The sequence below is a fragment of the Metopolophium dirhodum genome, chromosome 4 (assembly GCF_019925205.1).
Source record: "Metopolophium dirhodum isolate CAU chromosome 4, ASM1992520v1, whole genome shotgun sequence".
In the NCBI taxonomy this organism is placed as follows: Eukaryota; Metazoa; Arthropoda; class Insecta; order Hemiptera; family Aphididae; genus Metopolophium; species Metopolophium dirhodum.
The window spans coordinates 21659369-21685880 of NC_083563.1; the positions used below are offsets into that span (position 1 = coordinate 21659369).

Below are 26512 nucleotides of genomic sequence, written 5' to 3' on the forward strand. Positions count from 1 at the left end.
ATAAAAATATATGGTAATGTTAAAAATCAGTATCTATACTGGGTTGTAGCCAAATATACTATTGATTTATTTCGAATAAATATGAAATAATAATAAAATTGGCAAAAAAAAATACTTACTATTTTAAAACAAATCAAATCCTACTAATTGAACGTACGTGGCCTGCAGTGGGAGATACTATACCTATTACCTACCTAATAACGAGCTTTAGATATGATAATATGTTATTAACTACCAGTGTTAGATTTGTATTACCTGTTATTATAATACTATCGTATTATTTCCTTAAAATAATTTCAAAACAAAGATGTATTGAATATAAAATGGTTGTATATGATATAATCTGTCGATCTACAGCTTCGGGCATAACGTGAAAACTTTCATTACAGGTATTTCGTTGATGTCAGTAAGTTTAAAACTAACGTTGTGATAACCACGTAAATATAAATTTTTTTAAACTCTAAATCAGCTGCAGCATGTGGACCCGATGGACGTTTCTCTTTGAGTATAATGTAAGTAACATTATATTAATATGGGTAATATCATAATACAAATATGATTTGTTGTTTAGAAATGTTCATTTTTATTTTGTAATACAAACGTAGTATCACCCCAAACTGCAAAGTAAAAATACATATTTGTAATTTTAACGAATTATTCGAATGAGTTTAAATAGAATTTTTTTTGTTTCTTTTGGAAGGTTGATGGTGACACTATAGGTGTACAATTTTTAATTTCTGTTGATTTTTTTATTGAATATTATAACATTTGGTATTTTTTCAATCGTTTTACTGAAAAGAAAAATATTACCTGATCGCTCGTAAATCCAAATAAATATCTCTTACCTTTTCTATATATAGACCATAAATAGAGTATAGTCCCTTTAGTACCCCTTCAGTTGATACTTTAGACGGGTAGTTTTGAATTTCAGTTGAAAAAATGTATGGAAATGAAATATCAATCAGTCGTCTCAATAACGCTTAAATATGGTTTTTTAATTGTCAGATGAAGGCAGGACACCAGAACTGCAGCCGGATGACCACAGTTGCTGTAGCAGCGATGATGACGTTAGCGTGCGCACTGAAAATCGTGGCGGCCGACGAAGGCATCGCTAACGACTTGGCCGGGGATTACTGCGCAAAAGTTGGGTGCTGCTCTGAAAGGCAGGAGGATTGCTACGCACTGATATCGAACACGAGGTGCTACTGCGACGATTTCTGCTACCATAACCACACCGTGTCCAATGACTGTTGTCCCGACTTCATGTCGGTCTGCAAAGGAGTGACCACGCCCGACCCACCGATAATCGGTAAACATGAGTGGTTTTCGCTTTACAAGGGTGTCAGCGCATTATTTTTTCTCACTCTGCACTAGCAGACCCACGCGTAATTTAGTAAAATTTTGATAAGCAGAATCTACACTGCCTTGTGTGGTTAGCTTTAGTATTAGAAATAATTGACATAATTATTGTACATAATACTATCATACTTAAAGTTCAGAACCTTATTTGTGTCCTTACGTTGGCTATTTTACTATATTTCCATTTTTAGTTATGCGAATGTTCAATTTAAAACTGCTCATAATAACTAGCACTAAACACAAAATATCGTAAAAAAGCCAACGCATGGACAAAGATAATGTTCTTAACTTTAAGTTTGATGATAAGTAAATTCACTCTAATTTCCTAAGCTGACAACACAAGGTTGGTTCTGCTGAACGCAAATTGTCTATGTTGCAAGTGGACCAAAGAGAGTGAGTGAGAGAGAGAGAGAGAGAGAGAGAGAGAGAGAGAGAGAAATAGTGCCCTGACATCTTCTTAATAGTATTAAATGGTCCACAGTCCAGACGTCATATATTAGGTACTTTGTTTATTTTATTGTCTGTAAACGGAGCCTGTCATTATACCTGTGCAACTATACCAACCCATATAATCCAAAGTTATAACAATTATGTGTATTTCACATGTTATTTCACAATGTGTTTGGTGTTTCTTACGTGTCCTGCTGCATCTTAACGACCTTGGAGATTGTTGATTAAAAACAAATCTATATGTCACATCTAATCGTCAACCATGGATATTTTTTATTTAATGGGTGTTGACTATACTATAATGGATTGACCATCGAGTATGGATATTGTTTAAATGTTTAGTAATATTGGTTCCCTAAATATATATCAAACAACAAAAAGGTGAAAGTTGATAAATTATTTATTAATAATTGTACTCATATTTCGTGAATCAATGTATTACTATTATCATTATGCTAAATAATAAAATTGCAATTGGGTACACGAGATTCCACCCATTAGTCTTGTTACACCAGAAAAAAATTTAAATAATAATTGCGAAGTTTACCTACCTATGTAGACAAATGCTTCTACGACGACTTGGCCGGGGATTACTGCGCAAAAGTTGGATGCTGCGCTGGGAGGAACGACAGTGTTTGCTCCGCACCGATATTGGGCACGAGGTGCTACTGCGACGATGTCTGCTACCTCAACCGCACCGGCTCCGAAGACTGTTGTCCCGACTTTATGTCGGTCTGCAAAGGCGCCGTACCAACCATGCCCGACCCTACGAAAAACGGTAAACATGAATGGTTTTTGCCTTACAAGGATGTCAGCGCACTATATATTTTCTCACTATAGGTAGTAAAATTTTGATAAGCAGAATCTACACTGCATTATGTGGTTAGCTTTAGTATTAGAAATAATTGACATAATTATTGTACATAATACTATCAAACTTAAAGTTCAGAACCTTATTTGTGTCCTTACGTTGACTATTTTACTATATTTCCATTTTTAGTTATGCGAATGTTCAATTTAAAACTGCTCATAATAACTAGCATTAAACACAAAATATCGTAAAAAAGCCAACGCAAGGACAAAGATAATGTTCTTAACTTTAAGTTTGAAGATAATAATTAATAGTAAATTCACTCCAATTGTTCACTCTAATTTCTAAAGCTGACAACACAAGGTTGGTTCTGCTGAACGCAAATTTTCTATATTGCACGTGGGCCAAAGATAGTGAGTGAGAGAGAGAGAGAGAGAGAAAATTGTGTACTGACATCTTCTTAATAGTATCAAATGGTCAAGAGTCCATATGGCATAATATTATATTAGGTACCCACCTACTTTGTATATTTATTGCACAGTAAATGGAGACTGTCGCATCGGTGCAACTATACCAAACAATATAATCTATAGTTATAACTAAAGACCGGATTTATATGCATTTAAAAAGTAAAAAATATGATATTTGAATATTTTATTGTTCAAAATATGTTAAAAAATTGTTATATCAATAAACTACAATATTATATAAAAATTTTTTTTTTGATTATGAAAATGTGTTTGCGCGCAGAAAAACTTCGTTCCACATAAGAACATAACGCTTGTTATGTGTGAATATTTAAACATTTCTGGAAGAATATGTTGGATAGAAGAACCCATGAAGTCAACATAATTCTCACGTTAGTGTATTTTAGAAATTAGCAAGCTTTTATTTTTATTAATACCTAATATTAAAACATTTATTTTATATTTTATGTTATATTATCATTTTCATAAAATCATTAATAAGATTTGTAACTTGTTCAAAAATGTTCAAAGCATCTATGAATAAGCGACCTGAAGTCTCAAGCTTTTTAATACTTTCAGCAATAATTTAAACATTTGTTTTAATATAAGTTAAATCGTTAATTTTATTTGATTTACCAATTAATAATGATCTATGGAAATGTAATATTATATTATTTTTAAAAATATTTTAAATTTTTGTGTTGTGGAATAAATTTATATAATATTTGCAATAATTTATAATTGTGTATACAATTATTAAATTAAATTAAGACATTTAAATGTGAACATAATATGCAAAAATATGAGTTTTTATTGTAAATATGCACATTTACCTATAATATGCAAAAATATGCAAAATAAAAATTTGCAATATTGTTTATTTAAGTATGATCGATGAAAATCCATTTACTGTATGTAAAAATTATAAAAATATGAACATGCATTCTATGAAAAATCCGGTCTTTATAGTTATACCTAAGAATTATACTCACTTCACATATTATTTCATAATGTGTTTCTATCTTAAGTGTCCTACTGCATTTTAATGACCTTGGAGATTGTTAATTAAAAAACAAATCAACAAAATCGTCAAACATGTTTATTTTTATTTAATGTGTTGTAACTATATAATATAATGGGATTTAATAAGGATATTTTTAAGTATTTAATAATTTAGGTAGGTTCCCTAAATATATACCAAACAACAAACTGGTAGGTACCTATTTGATAATAAATTCATAGTGACAGTTTATACATTATTTATTAATAATAATACTCATATTTCACATATAACAATGTAGGTACCTATACGTTTATCATTCTTCTATATCATAAAATTGACAATTGTCATTAGGTACCTACATGAGATTTCACCCATTTTTCTTGTTCCACTCAAAAAAAATAAAAATCTGGGGTAAAGCAAAATCGTCCAATATTCGCCCAATAGAAGCATTTCAGGCGAAAAATATATGATTGGGACACTGTGATGCACATGTTATGTCGTGTGTATCTAACCTCAATTTACATAAATATCATCATTTCTTCAGTCATCACATTCCATCAGACAATCCCATAAATATTACAATAGATATACTAACTTACGAATCACTGCAAAAATCCTCTGATATGCGAAAATTCCTCCCCAGGAAATCCAGGAAAACTCTAGGAAATCCCCCTTGAAGGCTAAAAATAAATTGGCCAAGAGACGCCTTAACCATAAATAATGAGGAATTTATGACGCTAGTTATGTTGCATATTTTGATTAAAATCATATTATTTTAATTATGTATTTTTTCCAGAAAAATGTACTGAAAAACCGAATTATTGTAATCACGGAGAAATTATGAGTATAAATTGCAATGCATGGTGAGTTAGTTTTTACTTTTTAATTTATATATATATAATATTACCTGTTAACTAACATGGAATAATATTCAGAAATGTTTTGAAAAAAATTCTTTTGGAATAACAAAACATACAATGCGACATGTATACATATCAAAAGCTTTCCTGTAATAGGTATAATTATTTTAAATATTATTTACCGTAGCCAATGTCAAAAAATCGGCGAAAACACGACGCTGATATGTAACCACGACGAATGTCTTATCGATCCTTCACTCTTGAACACGATTAGAACCCAAAGTCGTCAATTTGGATGGTCTGCCAAAAATTACAGTGAATTTTGGGGCGTTACATATGACAACGGACTCAAGTTACGGCTTGGTACACTTGAATCACCGGAAAAGGTGTGTTGAACATCGATATGCATCATTAATTTTACTAACGTAATTTAAAAAAAAAAACTAAGTTTAATAAAAAAAAATCTTAAAATAATTTTTTTTGAAAATCACATTGATTCAAATGATGAATATTGTTTTTGTTAATTGTGGTCTTTTTTACTCGAATTCGATTTTTAAATTAAATATTCTTACCTAGATTTTTTTTATACAACTTGCATTTTTTTATTTAACAGGGCTTTTTATCCGAATAATATTTAATATTTTATTTATTTGATTAAGATTTCTTTAAAGTTAAAGATTTTATAATTAGTAAAAAATCTATATTTTATAAAAAAAAACAAATTAAAATTTTTTAAAAAAGGTGGGTGTCGCTCTGCTGTATAGTAGGTTTCAAGTGGGCCACTGTCATGGATGGTGTTAAATTTGAATTCAATGATATAATATCATTGTATAAGAAAAACGATTCTGAGCGAAAACGGTCAGTCAGCCTATGATATTACCAAGTATATTTGATGATATTATTTTGAATAAAGTAATTTATACATAACCTATTTACGTGAAGCCTTGTTTTAAATTTTCAATCTTTAACTATAAAAGTTGAACATTTTATAAATTTTTAACTACAAAATAATTATTAAATTATAAATTTGATAAATTTTGTCAAAATTTGAACTTTAAATGATTATAAAAAAAAATTGTGCTTATGTATTTTTAATATTTTTCAACTGCTATTAGAACGATATATCAGGAGCATTATATTAAATTTTCACGCTTTTTTACCCAACAAATAACATTTTATTGATATTTATAGAAAAAAAAACTAAAAAAATTGAAAACTGACAATGTCCGTAAACAGCTTTTGAACCCCCCCCCCTCCCCCCCCCCCAAAGTACCAACCAGATTCACTTTCCTATCAGAAAAGTTACTGTTGAAGAAAATCCAAGCACTTAGTGTCCTAAAAAGTGATGACAGACACAAAAAAAAATAAAAAAGAAAATAAAAAGAAAACACACATCACTGTAAAATCAATACATCTAAAATTGTCTTATAACGACTTAAAGTTATGCAAAACAAATATCTTCAAAAACATTCACAGTTTTTGAAATAATTACGTAAAAAGGATCGTTCAGTACACATCTATAAATATTTTAGTAGTTTTTAAATGTTTTTTTAACACAGATTTTACAAATTGTACCTTTGAAAGCGGTGTTCCACCGAGATTATCTGAAGTCATCTTTTGATCTTCGCAAAGTTTTTGGTAATAAAATTACCGATCCTATCGATCAGGGTTGGTGTGGCGCGTCCTGGGCCATAAGCACTGCTCAAGTGACCACCGACCGTTTTGTTATAATGACCAAAGGACTGATGCGTGACGCTCTGTCACCGAAACACCTGTTGTCCTGTAACAATGACCAGCAACGAGGATGTCAAGGTGGCCATTTGACCAGTGCTTGGAATTGGATTATGACATTTGGGTGAGTGGAAATAAATGTTTACGATTTGACCATGCATGTAAATATATTGTTCCAAATGTTTTGCAGACTAGTCACAGAAGAATGTTACCCGTGGGATGGTCAGGCAACAGGTTGTGCGGTGTCCAATCAGAGAAGTAACAATAACTTAATCGTATCGTGTCCGCGTTCAGCCAAAATTTCACCACTTAGACGAGTTGGTCTGATGTACAGAGTTGCTACAGAAGAGGGCATTATGTATGAGATCATGAATTGGGGATCAGTCCAAGGTGTGTAATGTAATTAATTTTACTTACCATTGTTAGTGACAATGTTATACTTTATATTTTTAATTATTTTACCGGAATCCGACGCACTCAAACCCTTACTAGAACTTATATATACGTATATAAAATTAATACCATTATTGTTATGTTTATTTAGCCATGATGAAAGTGTCTAAAGAATTTTTCATGTATGAATCGGGCGTGTACAGGTGTTCAAAATTGGCTTTAGGATCGAAAACAGGATATCATACTGTAAGGATTGTTGGTTGGGGTGAAGAACAACAGAATGGCAAAACAGTAAAATATTGGGTAGGTGCATAATATTATATATTTATATACGATGAACTTGGATGATAGACAAATGTTTTATGTTAGTAAAAAAGGTAATGACATGAAACAAAAATGTATCAAAAAATAATTACATTGCTTTAAAAAAAAATCACGGTACTTGCATAAAATACAAAAATACGGCAACTAGCAATAATATGTTACCAGTAAGAGTTTTCTTGTTGTTATTCTATATAGATCGTTTCAAACTCGTGGGGACTTTGGTGGGGTGAAAGCGGATACTTCCGGATACTGAAAGGAACCAACGAGTGTCAGATTGAAGACTTCGTTGTAGCCGCGATGGCGGACATCAGCAATTTCTGTAACATATCGGATCAGTCGTTCAGAGAAAATGCTTCATACACATTGAATGGCACCAAAATCGATATATCTTAAGCACGTCTATACATAAAATGTTTGAGAATACGTTGTAGTCAACTGATCCAGAAAAATAAAAATTCACGGAATAAAAATTATTCATATCACCTAAATTAATGTATTTTTAGAATTTTAAGTTGTGGTTTGAAATGAGAATCTTATCTTTTCGACGGACCTAAGACGAAGTGGACTATAATTAGTATATATATACTAATTATAGTCAATGCTGTTATAACAACCCCGGGCTAGGCGACTTTGGTCACCATCTCGGCGGGAACTGTTACTCTGACGTCTAAGCATCAACACGTGTCAGTGAGTCTATATTGACTCGTATACGACGACGTTTCAGACGGACTGCCCACCGAATTATCGGCGGGCGGCGACGGTACCGAGCGACTCGCACCGGGGCGGTATAATTGTGCTACTGAGGTATATACGTACCACAACGGTGCACCGTGTAGTGTATTATCCCGGTGTACCTCTGTTTAACACGGTGTACCTATTGGGGCGCCCGCAATGTCAACGTGGTAGTGCACCACGCAACGCATAACCTGGTTCGCCATAGTCGTTTACCCCGGTATACAATGGTGTACACTGTACACGATTGCCTCGCACATTTATGTTGATAAAAAAAGTACATTTGACATTTTTTTTTCTATTATTCTATACTTTTAATGAATCTAAAACACGAATATTAATGCGAATGGTAAACATAGTGAAATGCGAGTGTTAATTGTTAGTTATTATTGTTATGAACAATGTATACATATATTTAACCCTAATATGAGTTATTAAAATAAAGTACCTAACGGCTAACATTGTATGGACCTGATATAATGTTTAAAATATTTAAAATCTTTTAGAGTCTGAACAGGTACATAATAACTATATAGCGGTACCTATAATTCTTAAAGATACAGTATGATAATAGCAAAATTACAACATTAAAAATACAACATATACCTAAGACGTTACCATAATATAGGTATGTAATTTTTCTTTATTAGATTTACCAAATTCGTAACTTAATTTTGCATTTATTTTTTTACGTTATCATGTTGTGTTTATTATGTAATATGCATATTTTTTTCTTTTTTAGATGCTGAGCGGAGCGATGAATGTATTGATTTTACAATGATCTGTTTTTTTTTGTGTGTCTATCACCACCTTTAGGGGCAGTAGAACAGCTTCGATTTTCTTCAACAGTATCTTGTTCGATGGGAAAGTGAATCTAGTTGGTGCAATCGGGAGGTCAAAATTCCTCAATAGTTTTCAAAAGCGCCGAGAAAAACAACATACAAATAAGGAAAAACGGGAATTTTTACACAAAATCGGTTTTTGACATAATTGATTTTAGTTTTTGGTGCAACTATAAAAAAAAGAATGAGTGCCTTTGTACTCACGAATGATGTGTAGGTAAACATCTTAGCTGTAGTACGACTTTGATTGGAGAATATAATGTCATATGATTTAAGTGGGAATTTGTATAATAAGGTAACAATAATCATACAAGATCGCGTTCTCTTTAAAATTTATATTTCTTCAATATCTTTTATACATGTAATTATTGGTTTATGGTAGCTGAAATAAGATATATAAATTTCTGATTGTATAACTTTTAAAAATCGCGAGAACACACCGTCTAGTGTGATTGGGGATTAAATGAATGGATGTTATGATATATGATAAATGTAATTGATAATAAAATTGTATCAATGTTAAGTCATTATTTTATTATAAATGCAAAATATTATATTATAATATAATACATCACGGGTACCTATTGTAATTGTTCGCAACAGTAGGCAACAATAAAAGTAACCTGAATTGTCTTTCGTTTTAATTGTTTAAATTGTAGAAAAACGGTAGCGTCGGTAGGCACCTTTAAATATGTACATTATCTGTTTTTTCGGGAATATTATTTCATATTAACGTTAAAATGTTTATTGTTTAAAGACAACTTATCGTTAACTAACTTAATGATTATTTAATTATTTAGGTTAATAAATATAATATAAATATCATATTTCCGTAATAATTATCCATAGAAAATAATAGCTTTTATAGTAATTTATAAAAGAGCAGTCTGATAGTATATAGACTGATAGTATAGCTATAGCATAATAAATGTATTTCCCGTTTGTTATATTACGAATTGTATGTATTATTAGGTATACGTAGCATACCTATACATTCCATCGAAAAAGTAATATTAGATCACAAATCGCAATACAAAATTAAAATATAAGAGGTGTACGGTAGTATTGATATTATTGAAAATTGAAATAATAAAATAAAAAATAACAATATATGAATAGGTATAAAATGAATAATACGATTAACCTAAGACGCGTGTTATACTCAATATTTTAAATACACCGTACTTTCCGATTTCCGTGCGTGCGCGAGCATAAACGCATAATAATGAATAAAGATACGTGGGTATTTTCAGCGTTCTTGACTGTAAATTATATTTAATTAAATTAAATCAAAAAGTAATTACTTATTACCTTTTCAATTGATGAACCACAGTAATGTTTGAGTTACTCAATACCTCGTAATAATATAGTAATATAATATAGTAATACCTCGTACAGACACGACGACGACGACGACGCACAAAATGAGTCCGCACGAGTCGTAGTGTATAATAATATTATTATACGATATGAACTCGCGAGTATACGTAAACGAGAATAATAATTAATTAATAATTATGTTGGCAGCACACCATACGAATTTCCACCCCACTCCGCCCGACGGTACCCTCTACGCGCGTGACGTCCGCCGCCTCCGCCGCCGCGTATGTTTGGTAGCCTGCGCGACGACCGTCACACACACACACACACACTCAAGCATTCACATCTACATGACTGACGCCTGACGCTCGATTCCCCAAGAAGGTCGTACTACAAACCGATAGCATAGATGTTTAGTGTTTACACATCAAAAATTAACGTAGATACATGAAATTTGTACTGCTTATTTATATTCGCATTTTCTATACACGATAACATTTTCAAATATTTTCATTTGTTTTGAAATGTTTATGAACATTTTCAGTTTCAAACTGATTTTTATTCAAAACTAATAACTGAAGATACATGACAAATTCACTGAATGTTTATATTCTTATTTTCTATGCACCATACAATTTTGAAAATATTTTGACTCGTTTTCGAAAACATTATTTTACTTTAAACACTGTAATAGTATAATATAAAAACCAAAGTTAATATGCAATTATTAAAACAATTCATTGTCGAAATATTAAAATATAATTTATAAATAAACACATTTTATTCGATTAAACATTTACAAAGTCGTCGTTAAAAATAAACAATATATTCACCAGCTTCCTATTATGATAATAATAATATTTATAGCCAGCACAGTGTAATATCAATTTTATTTACGACATACCTACAGTTTATACATATTAACAAATAAGAAAGGAATATACTATAGGGTTAGGTTAGGGTTAGGTTATATAATAGCAATACACTAATAGATTATAATTGAAAAAACAAACCAATGAACATAATATGGTTCATGTAATAAATAATTGTATGAATATAATTGGTGGATGATGGAGGTGGTTCATTTCCACGGACAAGAAATTCATAGTACAAATCTCGTTCTGACTGTACTTTTTTTAGCTCAATAATAAATGTCCAAATTGTTGGGTTACTCATGCTGAGCTGAGCTTGTAGCCTTCTATGTGAAGCTATGTTGTTCGTTTTCTGTTAAATGGTAAAAAATTTAAATAAATATAGATAGATAAAGAAATAACTTCAATAAGCTAGATAAAATATTTAATTAAATTATTGGGATAATATATTTATATAGGTACACAGGGTGTAACTAGTTTTTTAATTTGGGAATGGAGCTCTATGTGTCTATGTGCAAGTGTCTATAAATTATATATAATATAAATACAATTTTTTTTCAAATACTGTCACTATAGTGTCTTTTTGTTATGCTTTGACGAGGTATATAATAAAGATTCAACAAAAATTACCATTTGTTCAGCTATAACTCTATTGTATAAATTCCATGTCGGAATTGGAAATGCTGGTACTCTTCTTAAACCTTCTCTTCTCAATATACCTATATAATATATTTCCAGCCAATCTAAAATCGACTGTAAAGTTGGTTCTACTCTTTCAAGTTCTACACTCAAATCTTCAAAGCCTTGAACAACATTATCAGGAGGGACAAATTCTAACGCCGTTATCATTCTGGCATATAAATTGAAATTTGCATTATTTCTATAATCCCTAGAAAAAAAATAATCTCAAGTAATTTCATGATTAATATTTAGTTATATTTAAACTGTGAACTATACATTTGTATTAAATTGTTGGTACTGTGTACACTATATATGTTTTAGCTTACGCCATCAATTCTGCAGCTCCAATCTGTTTTTTACATTTTGAAAGAGGTAAAAAAAACAGCCACGAATTTCTATATTGGGAAATTCAGCCCTAAAAGCGTTGTGAATAGCCAATTCATAGTCCACCGATATGCTTCCTGCAATTATACCAAGTGATAAATTTTTTATCTCTACAAGCATCTGGGTATAAGTTTCTTGATTCTTGCTAGGCAATAATGCATAGATACAAGGGCGAACACCTCCATTGTGACATCCTAAAATCACGAATACTTGGGAAAATAGAGATGGAGCTATTTTAAACGTTCCATCAACAAACCATTGATGAGATAACGAAAGTATCTAAAAAAAATACCATCAAAATTATTTAAAATTATTTTAATTTTTTAAAACATACTTCTAAACCCTTCTGTCGACCAAATAGAAGAATTCTATTATTTCCAGCTCTTTTATCACATAATAGAACATTTTCAAACACACCAGGCTCAACTTCATATTCCTTAAAGCTATTTGGAATTTCCAAATCAAATAAAATATTCAAAGGTGCAATTGGAATGTGTGGTCCGTTTTCACGTCTAACTCTTCTTATAGTTTTTTTTAATGTATCAATGGATGATAACGCTCCGTTGCCAGCAACTGTTAATCCCTCTAAACAAATTAATTTATTATAAATATTGTATATTACCTATAGGTACCTATATAATTTATTTTGAATTACCTAAGTTAATAAATACATTTGTTATTATTTATTAGGTACCTAATTACCAAGTAGGAATAATACAATAGTTTGTATATTATATTATACATTTGTAACTGTATAGATAGTTTATTATGTTTTAATAAATTAACTAATATTTCTAATCATAAAAGATTGTTAAATTTTACCTATACACTGGTTGATCGCTACAGCAGGTGCTTCCATAGTATCTGCAGCTCTATTCTTTTGATCCTACTGATGGTGGAAGCAATCTACTATTTTTAAACAAATAATAATTTCATACTAATGTAACTATAGGTACCATTATTAATATATTATACATATGATGAATTATTAACAGTTATAATTTTTATAATTTTATGAAATTTGGATAAAAAACCAACCTGTTAATAGGAAATAAATATTAGTAATAACTAGTAATAAGTTTACTAATATTATATGTGTAGTGATCTGACATATGATTTTCATATTATATTTAAAAATCAAATGTACTGAATACAACAAAAAATTGTTTTATTTTTTCATTTACAAGGGCATTGTCGATTGTTTCTCGATTCTCTAATAGGTTTGCTCAGTACGTACCTAGTCATCATTTTAGTTAAAATCTGTTTAAATATTTGAAGAAAAATATATAGGTACAGGTAATGTTGGTTAAATAAATTGTTTATGAAAATGGAAAATAATCTATTTTTTGTTGGTAAAAATGGACATTGGAGGTGTCAGAAACTACAAGTCCAAACTTAAATTTTTGAATTGAGTACCTATGATCTATATCATAGGGATTAGGGATGTATAACCAATAACCATGTACACATAAAAGTATATTCACGGAATAGTCAACTGCCTATCCTGACGTGTGCAGTGCTTATGAATGATATACCTACTCATATACTCGTATAGGTATATAAATATAAACGTATAAATTATTAAAATACAAAACGAACAAACGAAAAACGATTCTGAGCAAAGACAGAGTAATTCTGAGCGATTCTGAGTAATTTATTTTACTATTAGGCATTAGTACCTACAATAGTAGGTTAAAGTCTTTTTTGCCCAAAAAACTACATTTGAAAGTATCATCGTGTATATAAATTATAATAATATACTCTAAAAGTTTCATAAATCCGCGAATACCTACTTTTTTTAAATTACAACAAAATAACTAAAATCGTTATTCTTGGTTTTAATAAGTAATTTCGTCCAAATTTTAACTTATAATATCTTTAAAAAATAACTGTGTTTATAATAGATTTTTTAGATTTTTTGGTTACAATATGAACCAGTGGCGGACTGGGTCGGCGGGATACTGGGAACTTTCCCGGTGGGCCGCTACTCAAAAATGATTTGTTATTGCTATATATTTATAATTATTACTAATATAGAAGATCGATATAAATCGGTAGAAAATCGATATAAATATGAATTATATATATTTTTAATTTTCATACCATGACGCGTGTGTGAAAAATTGTTTATATTAAGTGTTGAAGATGTTAGATTTCGGTTCAGCTGATTGTCCACCCCCCTCACTCTTCAGCATCAATGCATCAGAAATTATTATTTATAAAAACTGCATTTTCTGAATTTTCTAAACCATTGCTTTCCAAGCAAAGAATTCGTTTCATATATTATCAACGAATTGAAAAATGAAATTAGAACATTTATATGGGATAAAGTCAATTTTATAAAAACTTATTAGAAAAAAATTAAATACAATTAAATAAAGGTAATTATTTTTCTTATATTTCTATTTTTTTACGTACCCATTATGTTCGATACTATAACTTCAGTCTTCAGTTATAGTAAACAACTAATGTTGCCAGTAACTTGCCAATATGGAATTACTGTTGAAGTTTTTTATTTTAAAATATTAAATAGCATCTGATTGACTGATGTGCTATAATGAAACTCAAAATATAACGAATACACCTATCTAAATTCTATTTTATATTCGTTTTAATTAGACTTAATTTTTCTGGCCAAAACGGCAAAATTAAGCTTTGTAATATAAGTGCATTAAATCGTATTTTTAAGGTATTTTTCTCATTTTTAATCCACGTCCTATTTATAACTTAACGTTATTTTGTATATACCAATCGATTAGTGTACACAATAAAAAATATAATATTATTGATGGGTTAATAGGTTGATAACTATTATGTAGGTAGGTACAGTTTTGTAGTCACTTGTTCCCGGTAGTCGAGTTTTGGACAAGTACGTAGGTATATAAAATAATATTGTAAATTAATTAGGTAGGTACCAAAAAAATATAACTTCTCAAACACTGTGTCTATTGGCACTGGCGGGACGCGGGAGAATGTATTATAGAATGTCTATAAGCTTGCAGACGAGTTTGTATAGTTAAATTTGGCCTGCGAACTATAATTCAAATAGAAAACCAGAATAGGTGCATTGCAGATCACAAAGATTTCTGTAAAAGAACATACGATTTATAAATATACCTATAGGTATAATACTATAATATATAAATTCTTTGGATTTATCATAGTAAATAATATATTTTATAATATCTATGGCAATCGTCAATTGTCGAAATTCGTCGGCGACGGTTAACAATTCTAATAATTTCTGCAAATAGTATTGTATTATAAATATAATATATTGTATATTTTGATTTCAGTGAATAAAAAAATAATAGGCCACAAATATAGACGGACAGTTCGTTAAACCGTATATATTATAATGTAAGTTTTAACACAAACTCGCAAATTTCGTGATGATCAGGTTATTTTCATAAAATATTTCGATACTTTCAAGTTTCAGCTCATCGGAGTGAGATGATTAGATGAAGATGGATGAAGATAGCTGTTTCTTCGGCGATAGCGGCACTCTAGCTACGTTTCACCGGAAGAGTAGATGTTTACGAGTAAGTTTGTTTTCATAGTAATACCTACTATTTTACATTTACTTTTTAGACTTAAATTAAATATTTATTGCCGTGGACAAACTGTTAACTAGGTGACGTAGAAGCATTTATAAGTTTAATCCCAATAGCGCTATGTATAAAATACGCGAGACCGTCTTCGTTTCACCACGCCAAGTTTAATACGCACCTTTTTGCATGTTATACTATACGCCGTGTATCACCTTAGGTTTGCGCGAAGTATTTAAAACAATATAATATTATTAATCTTTATATTTTATATTTTTACACACATAAATACATTATACACCTGATATATTTTATTAGCATACTTACACCTTTTTTAGTGTAGTTTATACCCTAGATGGCTATAGATATAGGTATTAAATGTCTTGCAATTATATATTTTACTATAATTATTAATTTCATTATAATATAATATAACAATACACTTTAAATTAAATTAGTTGTTATCAAGACAGACAGTCTTAAAACAAACTCTTTTCTGGACGTTTTCAAAACGTATTATGCTAAAAAAAATTGCACAGTTGTCGTATAGCAGTCAGTTTCTATATCAACCCGTGTGACATCAAATAGGAATTATTCTTGTTTTTTTAAATAGTTTTTTCGAAAAATATATGTAACATGTAAAGCTCATACAATTATGAATTTATAGTTATTGGAAATGCGAATGTTTATACTTCATAGATATTTTTTTAGTTAATAATCGTGTAAATAATTTGATTAAACAATCATGTACCTACTCATCACTAGTATCAATTTTATTATATTACGTGTAAAATCACCGACACAAAGTGCAGACTGCATTTAAAAAATTAAAAACATAAAATAAAATATAAAATAATGGTGTAGTAGAAGCTGGAAACTGTAGTTAATTCTAATTTATAATCCAATTAATGTAACCGAGAATGTAACTATTAAATTCATCATTGAATGATTATTCAGAGATCACTTTGGGATAAATGTAAATTAAATTAAAAATAATTAAAAAACATTTTGTGAAAGGAACAAGATTACTGCTAATATTTAAGTTTTAATTATTATTAACAAATACATACAAATAATAGATATTTTAATAGCTTTTTACTATTAACATATTCAGTGTAAATATATTTTCTGATCGACTTACCTATATGTAAGTACCTTCTATAAAATAATTATTCATATCAAATAATCCAAACAATTTAATGCAAGGATTCTCATAAATTGATCTTACAGCAGCCTTAAAACACCAAAAATACATTTGTACATCATTTACAAAATTTTAGTTCCCTATTATGGTGTGGGTATTAATACAAACAATAAATTGCTATTCGAAAACACAATTTCGTATACCTATTATTATTTACTAAATACCTACAATTAAACTAAACTAAAAATAAATATATGATTACATACTGAGTGCCTATAATATAATATTATATATGAAAATTGAATCTTTATTACGAATACTTATCGTTTACACAGACCACAAGAAAAAACAATTAAAAATATTAAAAAAATAAAGAACACAATATCATTATAAAATTAATACAGTCATCGATCCGCTCAGAATTTAAAATTATAGACTTGGAGTTTTAGAAATATAGTGGGTATTATAGTATTTGATGAATTTACTGCATACGTTAATGGCTTTATGTTAACTCTAAAATACAGTAATCACATTTTTATTTAATAATTCATAAAATACAATATACTCTTATAAAAATATTCTTGTGCTTCTGATATCTATTCACCACCTTAATAATAATTAAATTGATAAACGAAAATAATAATTTAAATAATACCTATATTATATTATTATAATTCAAATTCAAAATTATAAACTATTTTGGTTTATTGTCATATCAAATTTCAATGAACAAATAAATTGTTCCTTAACATGGAACTCTTTGATATAAAAAGTTGCATTATATTATATCCGTGGATTCATCATACTGACGTACCTAGTATAATATCTATCATTTATTTATTTAATCTATGGCAAATCTAAAAGTCGTTGCAGAAGACACAGTCGATTAAAAATTATAAAATTTCAATAAGCAAAGAAAATATAAGCAAAAAACTTACTGCGTTTCGTACAATTTTATTTTTCATAAATTACAATATTCTAATTTCTGTAATCTGGAGCGTTTCCTCATGGGCGTCGCAGTTCACACACGTCACGGATTCCGCCGAAAGATTCGATAATTAAAGTAAGTTTGTTTATATATTCTTTTGGGGCTTAAATTTACTTTTAAGACTTAAAACAAATATTTAATGTCACGAAAAATGTTCTATCAAAGTGTTGTAGGCGCATATTTTAGTTCCGAACTAGAAATGTATAAAATACGCGAGATATAGGTAAACGTCGTCGTCGTTTTTCCAGTCCCTGTTCGTAGAATAATTATAATTATAATAGGTACATACCTATATAGGGTACTTAATATAAATATATATATGTTTTGGTTTAATTTATAGAAATATATGTTATGACTTATAACTGATAATAGTCATAAGATACAATTTTAATTAATAACTAGTAATTTTTTTTCCAAACACAACGTTATAAGTTTATAGGTAACTATTAATTTAGTGTCTCATACTTAACTTCTATTGTTCACCTAATATCTATATTCTATATCATAGGGATTAGTGATGTATAACACATAAAAGTATATTCACGGAATGGTCAACTGCCTATCCTGAAGTGTGCAGTGCTTATGAATAATATACCTACTCATATACTCGTATAGGTATATAAATATAAACGTATAAATTATTAAAATACAAAACGAACAAACGAAAAACGATTCTGAGCAAAGACATCGTTAATTAATAAATAATATTGAGATTAAAGTAATTTATTTTACTATTAGGCATTAGTACCTACAATAGTAGGTTAAAGTCATTTTTGCCCAAAAAACTACATTTGAAAGTATCATCGTGTATATAAATTATAATAATATACTCTAAAAGTTTCATAAATCCGCGAATACCTACTTTTTTTAAATTACAACAAAATAACTAAAATCGTTATTCTTGGTTTTAATAAGTAATTTCGTCCAAATTTTAACTTATAATATCTTTAAAAAGTAACTGTGTTTATAATAGATTTTTTAGATTTTTTGGTTACAATATGAACCAGTGGCGGACTGGGTCGGCGGGATACTGGGAACTTTCCCGGTGGGCCGCTACTCAGAAATGATTATTATTTGTTATTGCTATATATTTATAATTATTATTAATATAGAAGATCGGTATAAATCGGTAGAAAATCGGTATAAATATGAATTATAAATATTTTTTATTTTCATACCATGACGCGTGCGTGAAAAATTGTTTATATTAAGTGTTTAAGATGTTAGATTTCGGTTCGGCTTGTCCACCCCCCTGACTCTTCAGCATCAATGAATCAGAAATTATTATTTATAAAAACTGCATTTTCTCAATTTTCTAAAACATTGCTTGCCAAGCAAAGAATTCGTTTCATATATTATCAACGAATTGAAAAATGAAATTAGAACATTTATATGGGATAAAGTCAATTTTATAAAAACTTATTAGAACAAAATTAAATCTTATTCTATAAAATCGCAAGAAAAACAGCTGATCTATAGGGAATTCATGGAGGATCTCATGGTTGAAAAAATTAAACACCGCTCCGTTTCCCCAGTCCGCCGGACCCATCCCGTCGATTCCCTATAGCGCGACCAATCGCGTACCTTCGCAGCGGCGGCGGCGGTCGGTTTTTAAACGTTTTCGAAAAACGTTACGGTTTTTACGCTGTTTTTCGACTTTTAGACATTTTCACATATAGTTCGTTTGTTTTAAAAGCCGCGTGGTTTGTACGCGATATCGGTCCATAGCCATCGCAATCGACGCCAGCGTAGGTCGTTATTATCGCTTTTCGTTTCGTCTTTTCAATTGCCGTTTGTGCTCTATTTGTTAAGTTTATTTCTTTTGAACCCCGTGAATATGCGGTTTGTACACTTAAAAATTCGCGTTCACGAAATGTCAGTCGGTCTTCGTTCCAACGCACAAGTGCACAATTAATATATACTGTTTTTTTTTGTTTTGTTTTTGATTCAATAAATATTGCATTATGTGATTGTAGACGTATTATTTGGTCCTTAATAACGTAGCTGGTATATTGCTTAACATAAACACAATTAAATGTATTATTCAAGCATACATAATAACGGTCAGATAAGTGAATAAAATATAATTAAAGTTTAAACCGTGTAGATACATAGAATACGTAGACACACAGCTTAATTGTTGAAGTTTTGACCATGATTTACAACACAAACTGTGGCTCGATAGGTTAGGCGTAGGTTCCCCAAACATAGGATGATAGGTAGGTCCGGGTTCGAAACCGTCGTAGCCCTCTTCGGGCGGCAACGACTGTACCCGTGTATTCTAAGGCACGGCCGCCCGTCAATTGACTTTTTTGCATTTTTTTTCACTTTATATTTCATAAATAATATAATAATATACATGTTAATTTTACATTATATGACTGTATATTATATATTATGTACCTATATGTTATTTAAATTATTAGGAATTCAACACATATTATTTTCTTTAAATTGTCATTGTTATTATATCAAACTAATTATACTAATAATCATATTTATTTTTCGTAAGTTATTTCGAATGATCTGTGATTGGGTTTATGGAAAATACTATTTTTTCTCTTCACTTATAGCAACTAGACATACTAGACTTATTTTCTACAGCACATTGTTCGCTATCCGACTAAGTCGACTAAGTCGGATAGCCAACCTAGCTGACGAACTTTAAAGTTAATAGATTTTGACTTGATATGACTGACTTTCTAGACACTCCAACACGGTTTCGACTTTACACTTTTTACATAAGAAAAAGCACCGGACATGTGACGGCACATACCTACCATTCTATCCGCAGTAGACGGATTGCTCATTTTGATTTCGTCTTAGACGGTGCTGACTGACTTGCTTAACACTTAAACATGCAGGTTTTTTTTTTTTTTGATATAATTATATATACATTACAGGTACATGTTTATATGTATTGTATTGGTTAATATAATATTATGTATCTATATGTTATTTTTTTCATGAATTATAATAAATAGGTACAATTTATTATAGTTATAGTTTGTATTTTTCCTAAATTATTTCGTAAGTTGTATGATAGGGTTTTCACTTATAGCCGCCCAACGTCAGGTCTGCAATCCACCGCAGGTGGATTGCCTACTTGATATGCTGTAGCACATTGTCCGCGATCCGACGAATTCGGATTGCCTACCTAGGTGGCTAATTGGATGTTAATCGATTTTGACTTGAGATGACTGACTTGCTAGACAATCCAACTCGGGTTTTGACTTTACACTTTTTACATAAGAAAGAGCCACCGGACATGCGACGGCACATACCACTCAATCCGCCGCAAGTGGATTGCTTATTTTTGTTTTGTCTTAGATGGGTAATGACTGATTTGCTGGACACTCTAACATGCAGATTTTCGAATTAACATTTTCTTACACGTACAAAAAAAGCACCGGACATACGCTGGGGGATAGTATCATCATTGAATTGCCGGTTTTCATGGGTCATGGGAGATTTCTAGACACTGAATCTTGACTTTCAAACGTTCCCACCTTCGAAACGAGACCGCCAAAGAGCCAGGCCATATCAGAAATTCTTATCACCTTCTAATGTGTAAGTGCGACATTTATAATTCGAATGTGTCTCCAAAATCGGTACTCACTTACAACTAACACGGTCAAGGGGTCCAACTATTTTTTCGATTATTCACCTATCTACGCAACTAACGGGGTCCGCAATCCACCGCAGGTGGATTGCATACCTGGTGATATACACTTCGCATATAGTCCGCGATCCGACGCAGTTGGATCGCCTACCTATGTGATTTTATAACTGATAGCTAGACATTGATAAACCTATCGACTCTACACTTTTTAACAATGTTAACAACCAAAAGCAGCGGAGAAATGGGAGATGATCCTGGAGATCGTATCCAGCCTATCCATTTACAACGTTCGTGACGGATTGCTAGACGCTCAAACTTTTAAACATTCCCGCCAAAGCGCCAAGCCTTATCTCCAATCCATATCACTAATCCTTATCACAAATCCTAAACTTTCGTCTTACAGCCTTTGCGACTTTTATATTCCAAAATTGGTACCCACTCTCAGCGAGTCCAACTTTCCCAGAGTTTCACTTAGAGCTAGTACAATTAAATAAAGGTAATTATTTTTCTTATATTTCTACTTTTTTACGTACCCATTATGTTCGATACTATAACTTCAGTCTTTAGTTATAAAAAACAACACTTGCCAATATGGAATTACTGTTGAAGTTTTTTATTTTAAAATATTAAATAGCATCTGATTGACTGCGATTGAAGCGATGAATGTATTGATTTTACAATGATGTGTGTTTTTTTTTTTATTTTTTTTTTTTTTTTGTGTCTGTCATTTGTGTTCCCAGTAGTTTTCAAAAGCGACGTGAAAAACAAAAGAAAAATTAAGGAAAAATGGGAATTTTTACGCAAAATCTGTTTTCGAGAAAATCGATTTTGGTTTTTGGTGTAACTCTAAAACAAATGACCGTAGGGACATGAAATTTTGACTGAATTTTTATATTAGCATTTTCAATACACCATCATTTTCCAAATATTTTGACTCTTTTTGAGCTGTTTACAGATGACATTGTCAATTTTCAATTTTTTTAGTTTTTTTTCTATAAATATCAATAAAATTTTATCTGTTGAGTAAAAAAGCTTGAAAATTTAATAGTAGGCTCCTAGGTTATTGTTTCAAAGGCAGATGAAAAAAATTAAAAATCCTTAGTCACAGTTTTTATTTATAAGCATTTAAAGTTCAAATTTTGACAAAATACGAAAAAATCACGAATATTAGCAAATTATTTTGAGTTGAAAATTCATAAAAAATTTTCTTTTTAAATCTAAGATTTTAAAATGTAATATAAGATTACTCATAAGTTTGTCTACCTTTATCAAAAAAAAAAATGTCTACAAAAAACTTAAATTAAATTTTTATGAGCGTCTAAAATTTATATTTTTACATTTGATATTCACTCGATTTCTCATGTAACAATTTTCTTATTTTATTGTAATTAAAATACGAATGACTGTAGATACTTGAAAATTTCACTGAATGTTTATATTAGCATTTTCTATGCACCATAAAATGTTGAAAATATTTTAACTTATTTTGAGCTGTTTACGGACATTGTCAGTTTTCAATTTTTTAGTTTTTTTTTCTATAAATATCAATAAAATTTTGTTTGTTGGGTAAAAAAGCGTGAAAATGTAATATAAGGCTCCTTATTATATATCGTTCTAATAGCAGTTGAAAAACATTAAAAATACATAGGCACAATTTTTTTTTCTCTCTCTCTCTCTATAGTTTCAATCCGTAGATTGGTTTGCAGCCATCTTCCATTCTTCTCTATTATCCTCTTTCCTTTTCATTTCTACGTATGAGTTGCATCCTTGGTCTTTAATTATTTGTTGAATATACTCTAATCTTGGTCTCCCCCTATGGTTTTTACCGTCTATGCATCCTTCTATGATCAATTTTAGTAGTCCTTCGTGTCGCATTATATGGCCTATCCATTCGTTTCTTCTTCTAACTATACTTTTCCATATTAATTTTTCTTCTGATATCCTCTCTAGCACCTCTTCATTTGTTATTCTGTCCATCCAACTTATTCTCAACATTCTTCTGTAGCACCACATTTCAAACGATTCTAGCCTTCTTCGATTTCCCATTGTTACTGTCCAGGTTTCACACCCATATAGGGCTATACTCCATACATATGTCTTCAATAGATTTTTCCTTATTATTATTATTATTCCTAATTTTTTTTTATAAGCATTTAAAGTTATCCATTACAGTAACCCACTTGTAACCTACTGTGCAGCAGAGCGACATCCACTTATCCACCTTTTTATAAATGTCATTAATCTCAATACTTCCAGACTGAACTTTTGGATCGGAGATATGAAGACACGCGCTGCATTTTTCTTGACGGAGACGCACAACTCTGACACTAGACAATATTATACACTCGAAAGGAACGCGTTTCGCCGGAATAATAAATAATTACGTAAGTTTTGTCCTTCTACTCTGTTGACGCGGTAGACCTAATGTAAATATTTATTGTCAGACAAACTTATATACCCGCTAGACGTAGAGTAGTTTTTAAAATCCAGTTGTTATAGGTGTACAAAAATTAGGATATTATGAAAAATACCTTAAATTATAATCCTTATTGCCTACAACTGTTAATTTATTGTTATAGTAGAATAATTTTTAAAATTTGAAATCTATGATAAGGCAATGCTTTTATAAGTAGGAAGGTAGGTTTTTATACCTACCTAATAAAATAAGAAAATACATAATGATTAATGTTATTTAATATGATTTGTAAGTACATAGCAGATTATACCTACCACTTGGTGACGATTATTTTTGTCTTATACGTTCTTCGTAATTCCGTTCCGTCACTATAGTTTTAGTTTTCGTGCATACGGAATACGGGCATTGAACATTTGGGTTTTAACTTTTAAGAGAACACCTCAAACGTACGTTTTATTTTGGGGGTTTTACGGGATATACCTATAGGAAATTTTTTTCAAATTTTCACATTTCACTATTTGATATTGTGATATTATTTGTACCTAGGTTAAGTTTCTGTTTTAGAATCGATCGATAGGTTACATAGGTATATCACATTCTTTAATTTAAATTCTGGTAGTCGAGTATTGGACAAGGACCTACGTAACTTATAATTCGTATCGTAATTTAATTACTAAAGAAATATAATTTCCCCAACAGTGTCTAGGGCCACCGGCAGGAGAATGCATTATAGAATGTCTATAAACTTGTGGTCTAGTATATGGTTAAAATTGGTATGCGACCAACAACTGGGGGATTGTTCTGGAAAATTTAAATGATTTAATAAGGTTCATCTCATTATTTGAATTAAATTAATTTTTAAGCGATTGTTGTGTTAATCAATTTTTTAATTTATTTCATTCAACACAATAGTCTCAGTTTTCTAGTACCTCTAGATTTCTCACAAAATTCATATCGATCATCTCACAGCTTTCATATTCAAAGCGTAGAAACGTAGAAGCATATACGTTTACTACTGCCTACCAAAGGCGCAATGTATAATAATAATAAATTATACGCCAGTCCGAACAATCCAAACGCTGTCTTACTCGTAGTCGAGTTCTAGTTGATAACTGACTTGTGAATAAATGTAATTTTTGTTAGCTTTAAAAATAAAACTAATAAATCCTTGAATACAACATATAAAAATACAAACTCTGTGTAATAAAAATTAATATTAGGTATTTATTGGTAGGTTTAAATAATATCTGTAGACTGTAATGCATAGGTCATTAGAATATTGTAGAACATTTTACTGCATAAGATGCGTGTTATTTCAGAAATGGTATTCGTCAGTGAACATTTTCAAACTGGGAATAATATATCATAAGCAGATTGAAATGTGTGAACGTTTCAGTGTTTCGAAGACTAAGTTTCGTAGCAGATTTTGATTCCGTCACGGGGTATGTATTTTCTTATTTCTCAGTAGGTTTTTTTTTATTATAGTTAATTGATCAGGGGATGTATTGCCCGAAAATTTTCAATATTTGTATTGTAACTATACTGGTATAACACTATTCGAGCTATCAATTATGTCGCGTTCAAAATTAGAAAATTGGTGAGGTATGATATTTTTTTAAGCAGTTCTTTCGAGTAGGGAATTCGCTCAATGATATTTAAATATTTTCACCGATAATCAAGTACGATGACTTGTAGGTAACTAGAGATTGAGTGAATAGGAATAAGGTAGTGTGTGATATGGTGAAGATGAGGAATTATATTTTCAACATTGATGACCTGGTGGTCTCTGAATAATAATTATTTTTGGAAATAATTACTGTGACTGGTTTTTTCTGTTTGAAATTTTGAGATTGTAATTTGCATTCTTTATTTTTTTTTCTAATTTATTTTTGTTTTCCTGAATGTATTTGCCTGAGTTGGCCACGTTGCCTTTTCATTTTTTTTTTCATTAATTTTACTCCCTAGTGGACTTTTTTTATAGATTTTTTAACATTGATAACCTGGCGGCGCCCTTTGAGTAATCATTTTTAAATAAAGTAATTGCTATGGATAGTTTATTCTGTTTAAGAATCTGGAGATTGTTGTTTCCATTCTTCAGTGTCTGTTCTTACTTAGTAATTTTTTCTAAATTTTATTTTGTTTCCTAAAATGCATTTGTCTGCGGCCACGTTCCTCTTTCAATTTTTTTCATAAATTTAACCCAATTGATGATTTAATGTAAATGTTTTCAACTTTGCTGAGTCATCAGAGAATACTTACTATCTAATTTTTGTCTATAGTTTTTGATATTAATTTGCCTGTAGGCTTCCATGTTCCCTTCCACATTTATTTTTCGGTAACTTACCTCCTGTTGATCTTTTTCTACGGAATTCGATAGAAATTGAAAACCAGGTGCTATCTAATTTTTAAAAAAAATTTCTTTTGCTTCTTCAATTGCCATTGCCCAGAATCAGGGAATTGTTCTGAATCTAGGAATTGCCTAAGAATCTAGGAATTGTTCTGAATCTAGGAATTGCCCAGAATCATGGAATTGTTCTGAATCTAGGCATTTCCCAGAGTCAGGGA

General features: G+C 30.3%; 2 protein-coding genes and 1 long non-coding RNA gene across 5 annotated transcripts; 1 reads left to right on the forward strand and 2 right to left on the reverse strand.

The window, feature by feature from the left end:
• Nucleotides 1–258: 258 nt before the first annotated feature.
• LOC132943533 (uncharacterized peptidase C1-like protein F26E4.3) lies at nucleotides 259–7886 on the forward strand. 3 transcript variants are annotated; one of them, XM_061012574.1, is made up of 10 exons: nucleotides 259–402; nucleotides 470–512; nucleotides 1006–1309; nucleotides 2369–2587; nucleotides 4887–4953; nucleotides 5138–5336; nucleotides 6510–6805; nucleotides 6872–7071; nucleotides 7226–7377; nucleotides 7594–7886. In XM_061012574.1, exons 2-10 carry the CDS (start codon nucleotides 477–479, stop codon nucleotides 7789–7791), a joined length of 1671 nt encoding a protein of 556 aa, XP_060868557.1. In that variant the 5' UTR covers nucleotides 259–402; nucleotides 470–476; the 3' UTR covers nucleotides 7792–7886. The 3 variants fall into 3 exon arrangements, with proteins under 3 accessions (XP_060868557.1, XP_060868555.1, XP_060868556.1); XM_061012572.1 differs by having other exon boundaries at nucleotides 264–389; XM_061012573.1 differs by having other exon boundaries at nucleotides 266–406.
• Nucleotides 7372–10550, reverse strand: LOC132943534 (uncharacterized). Its single transcript, XR_009664351.1, has 2 exons — nucleotides 10284–10550; nucleotides 7372–7715 (listed from the first exon to the last, which is right to left on the reverse strand). It is a non-coding gene; the product is annotated as an uncharacterized LOC132943534 (long non-coding RNA).
• Nucleotides 10551–12175: 1625 nt separating this feature from the next.
• On the reverse strand, nucleotides 12176–13088 carry LOC132943597 (uncharacterized). Its single transcript, XM_061012628.1, has 3 exons — nucleotides 13052–13088; nucleotides 12564–12814; nucleotides 12176–12508 (listed from the first exon to the last, which is right to left on the reverse strand). Exons 1-3 carry the CDS (start codon nucleotides 13086–13088, stop codon nucleotides 12176–12178), a joined length of 621 nt encoding a protein of 206 aa, XP_060868611.1.
• Nucleotides 13089–26512: the final 13424 nt, after the last annotated feature.

Coding starts and splice junctions, on each gene's coding strand:
- LOC132943533 (XM_061012574.1), top strand. CDS start 477: ATGTGGACCCGATGGACGTTTCTCTTTGAGTATAAT. Junction 513..1,005: donor CGTTTCTCTTTGAGTATAAT/GTAAGTAACATT, acceptor TTTAATTGTCAG/ATGAAGGCAGGACACCAGAA. Junction 5,337..6,509: donor CACTTGAATCACCGGAAAAG/GTGTGTTGAACA, acceptor TTTTTAACACAG/ATTTTACAAATTGTACCTTT.
- LOC132943597 (XM_061012628.1), bottom strand. CDS start 13,088: ATGGAAGCACCTGCTGTAGCGATCAACCAGTGTATAG. Junction 12,815..13,051: donor AGCGATCAACCAGTGTATAG/GTAAAATTTAAC, acceptor TAATTTGTTTAG/AGGGATTAACAGTTGCTGGC. Junction 12,509..12,563: donor GTCGACAGAAGGGTTTAGAA/GTATGTTTTAAA, acceptor TATTTTTTTTAG/ATACTTTCGTTATCTCATCA.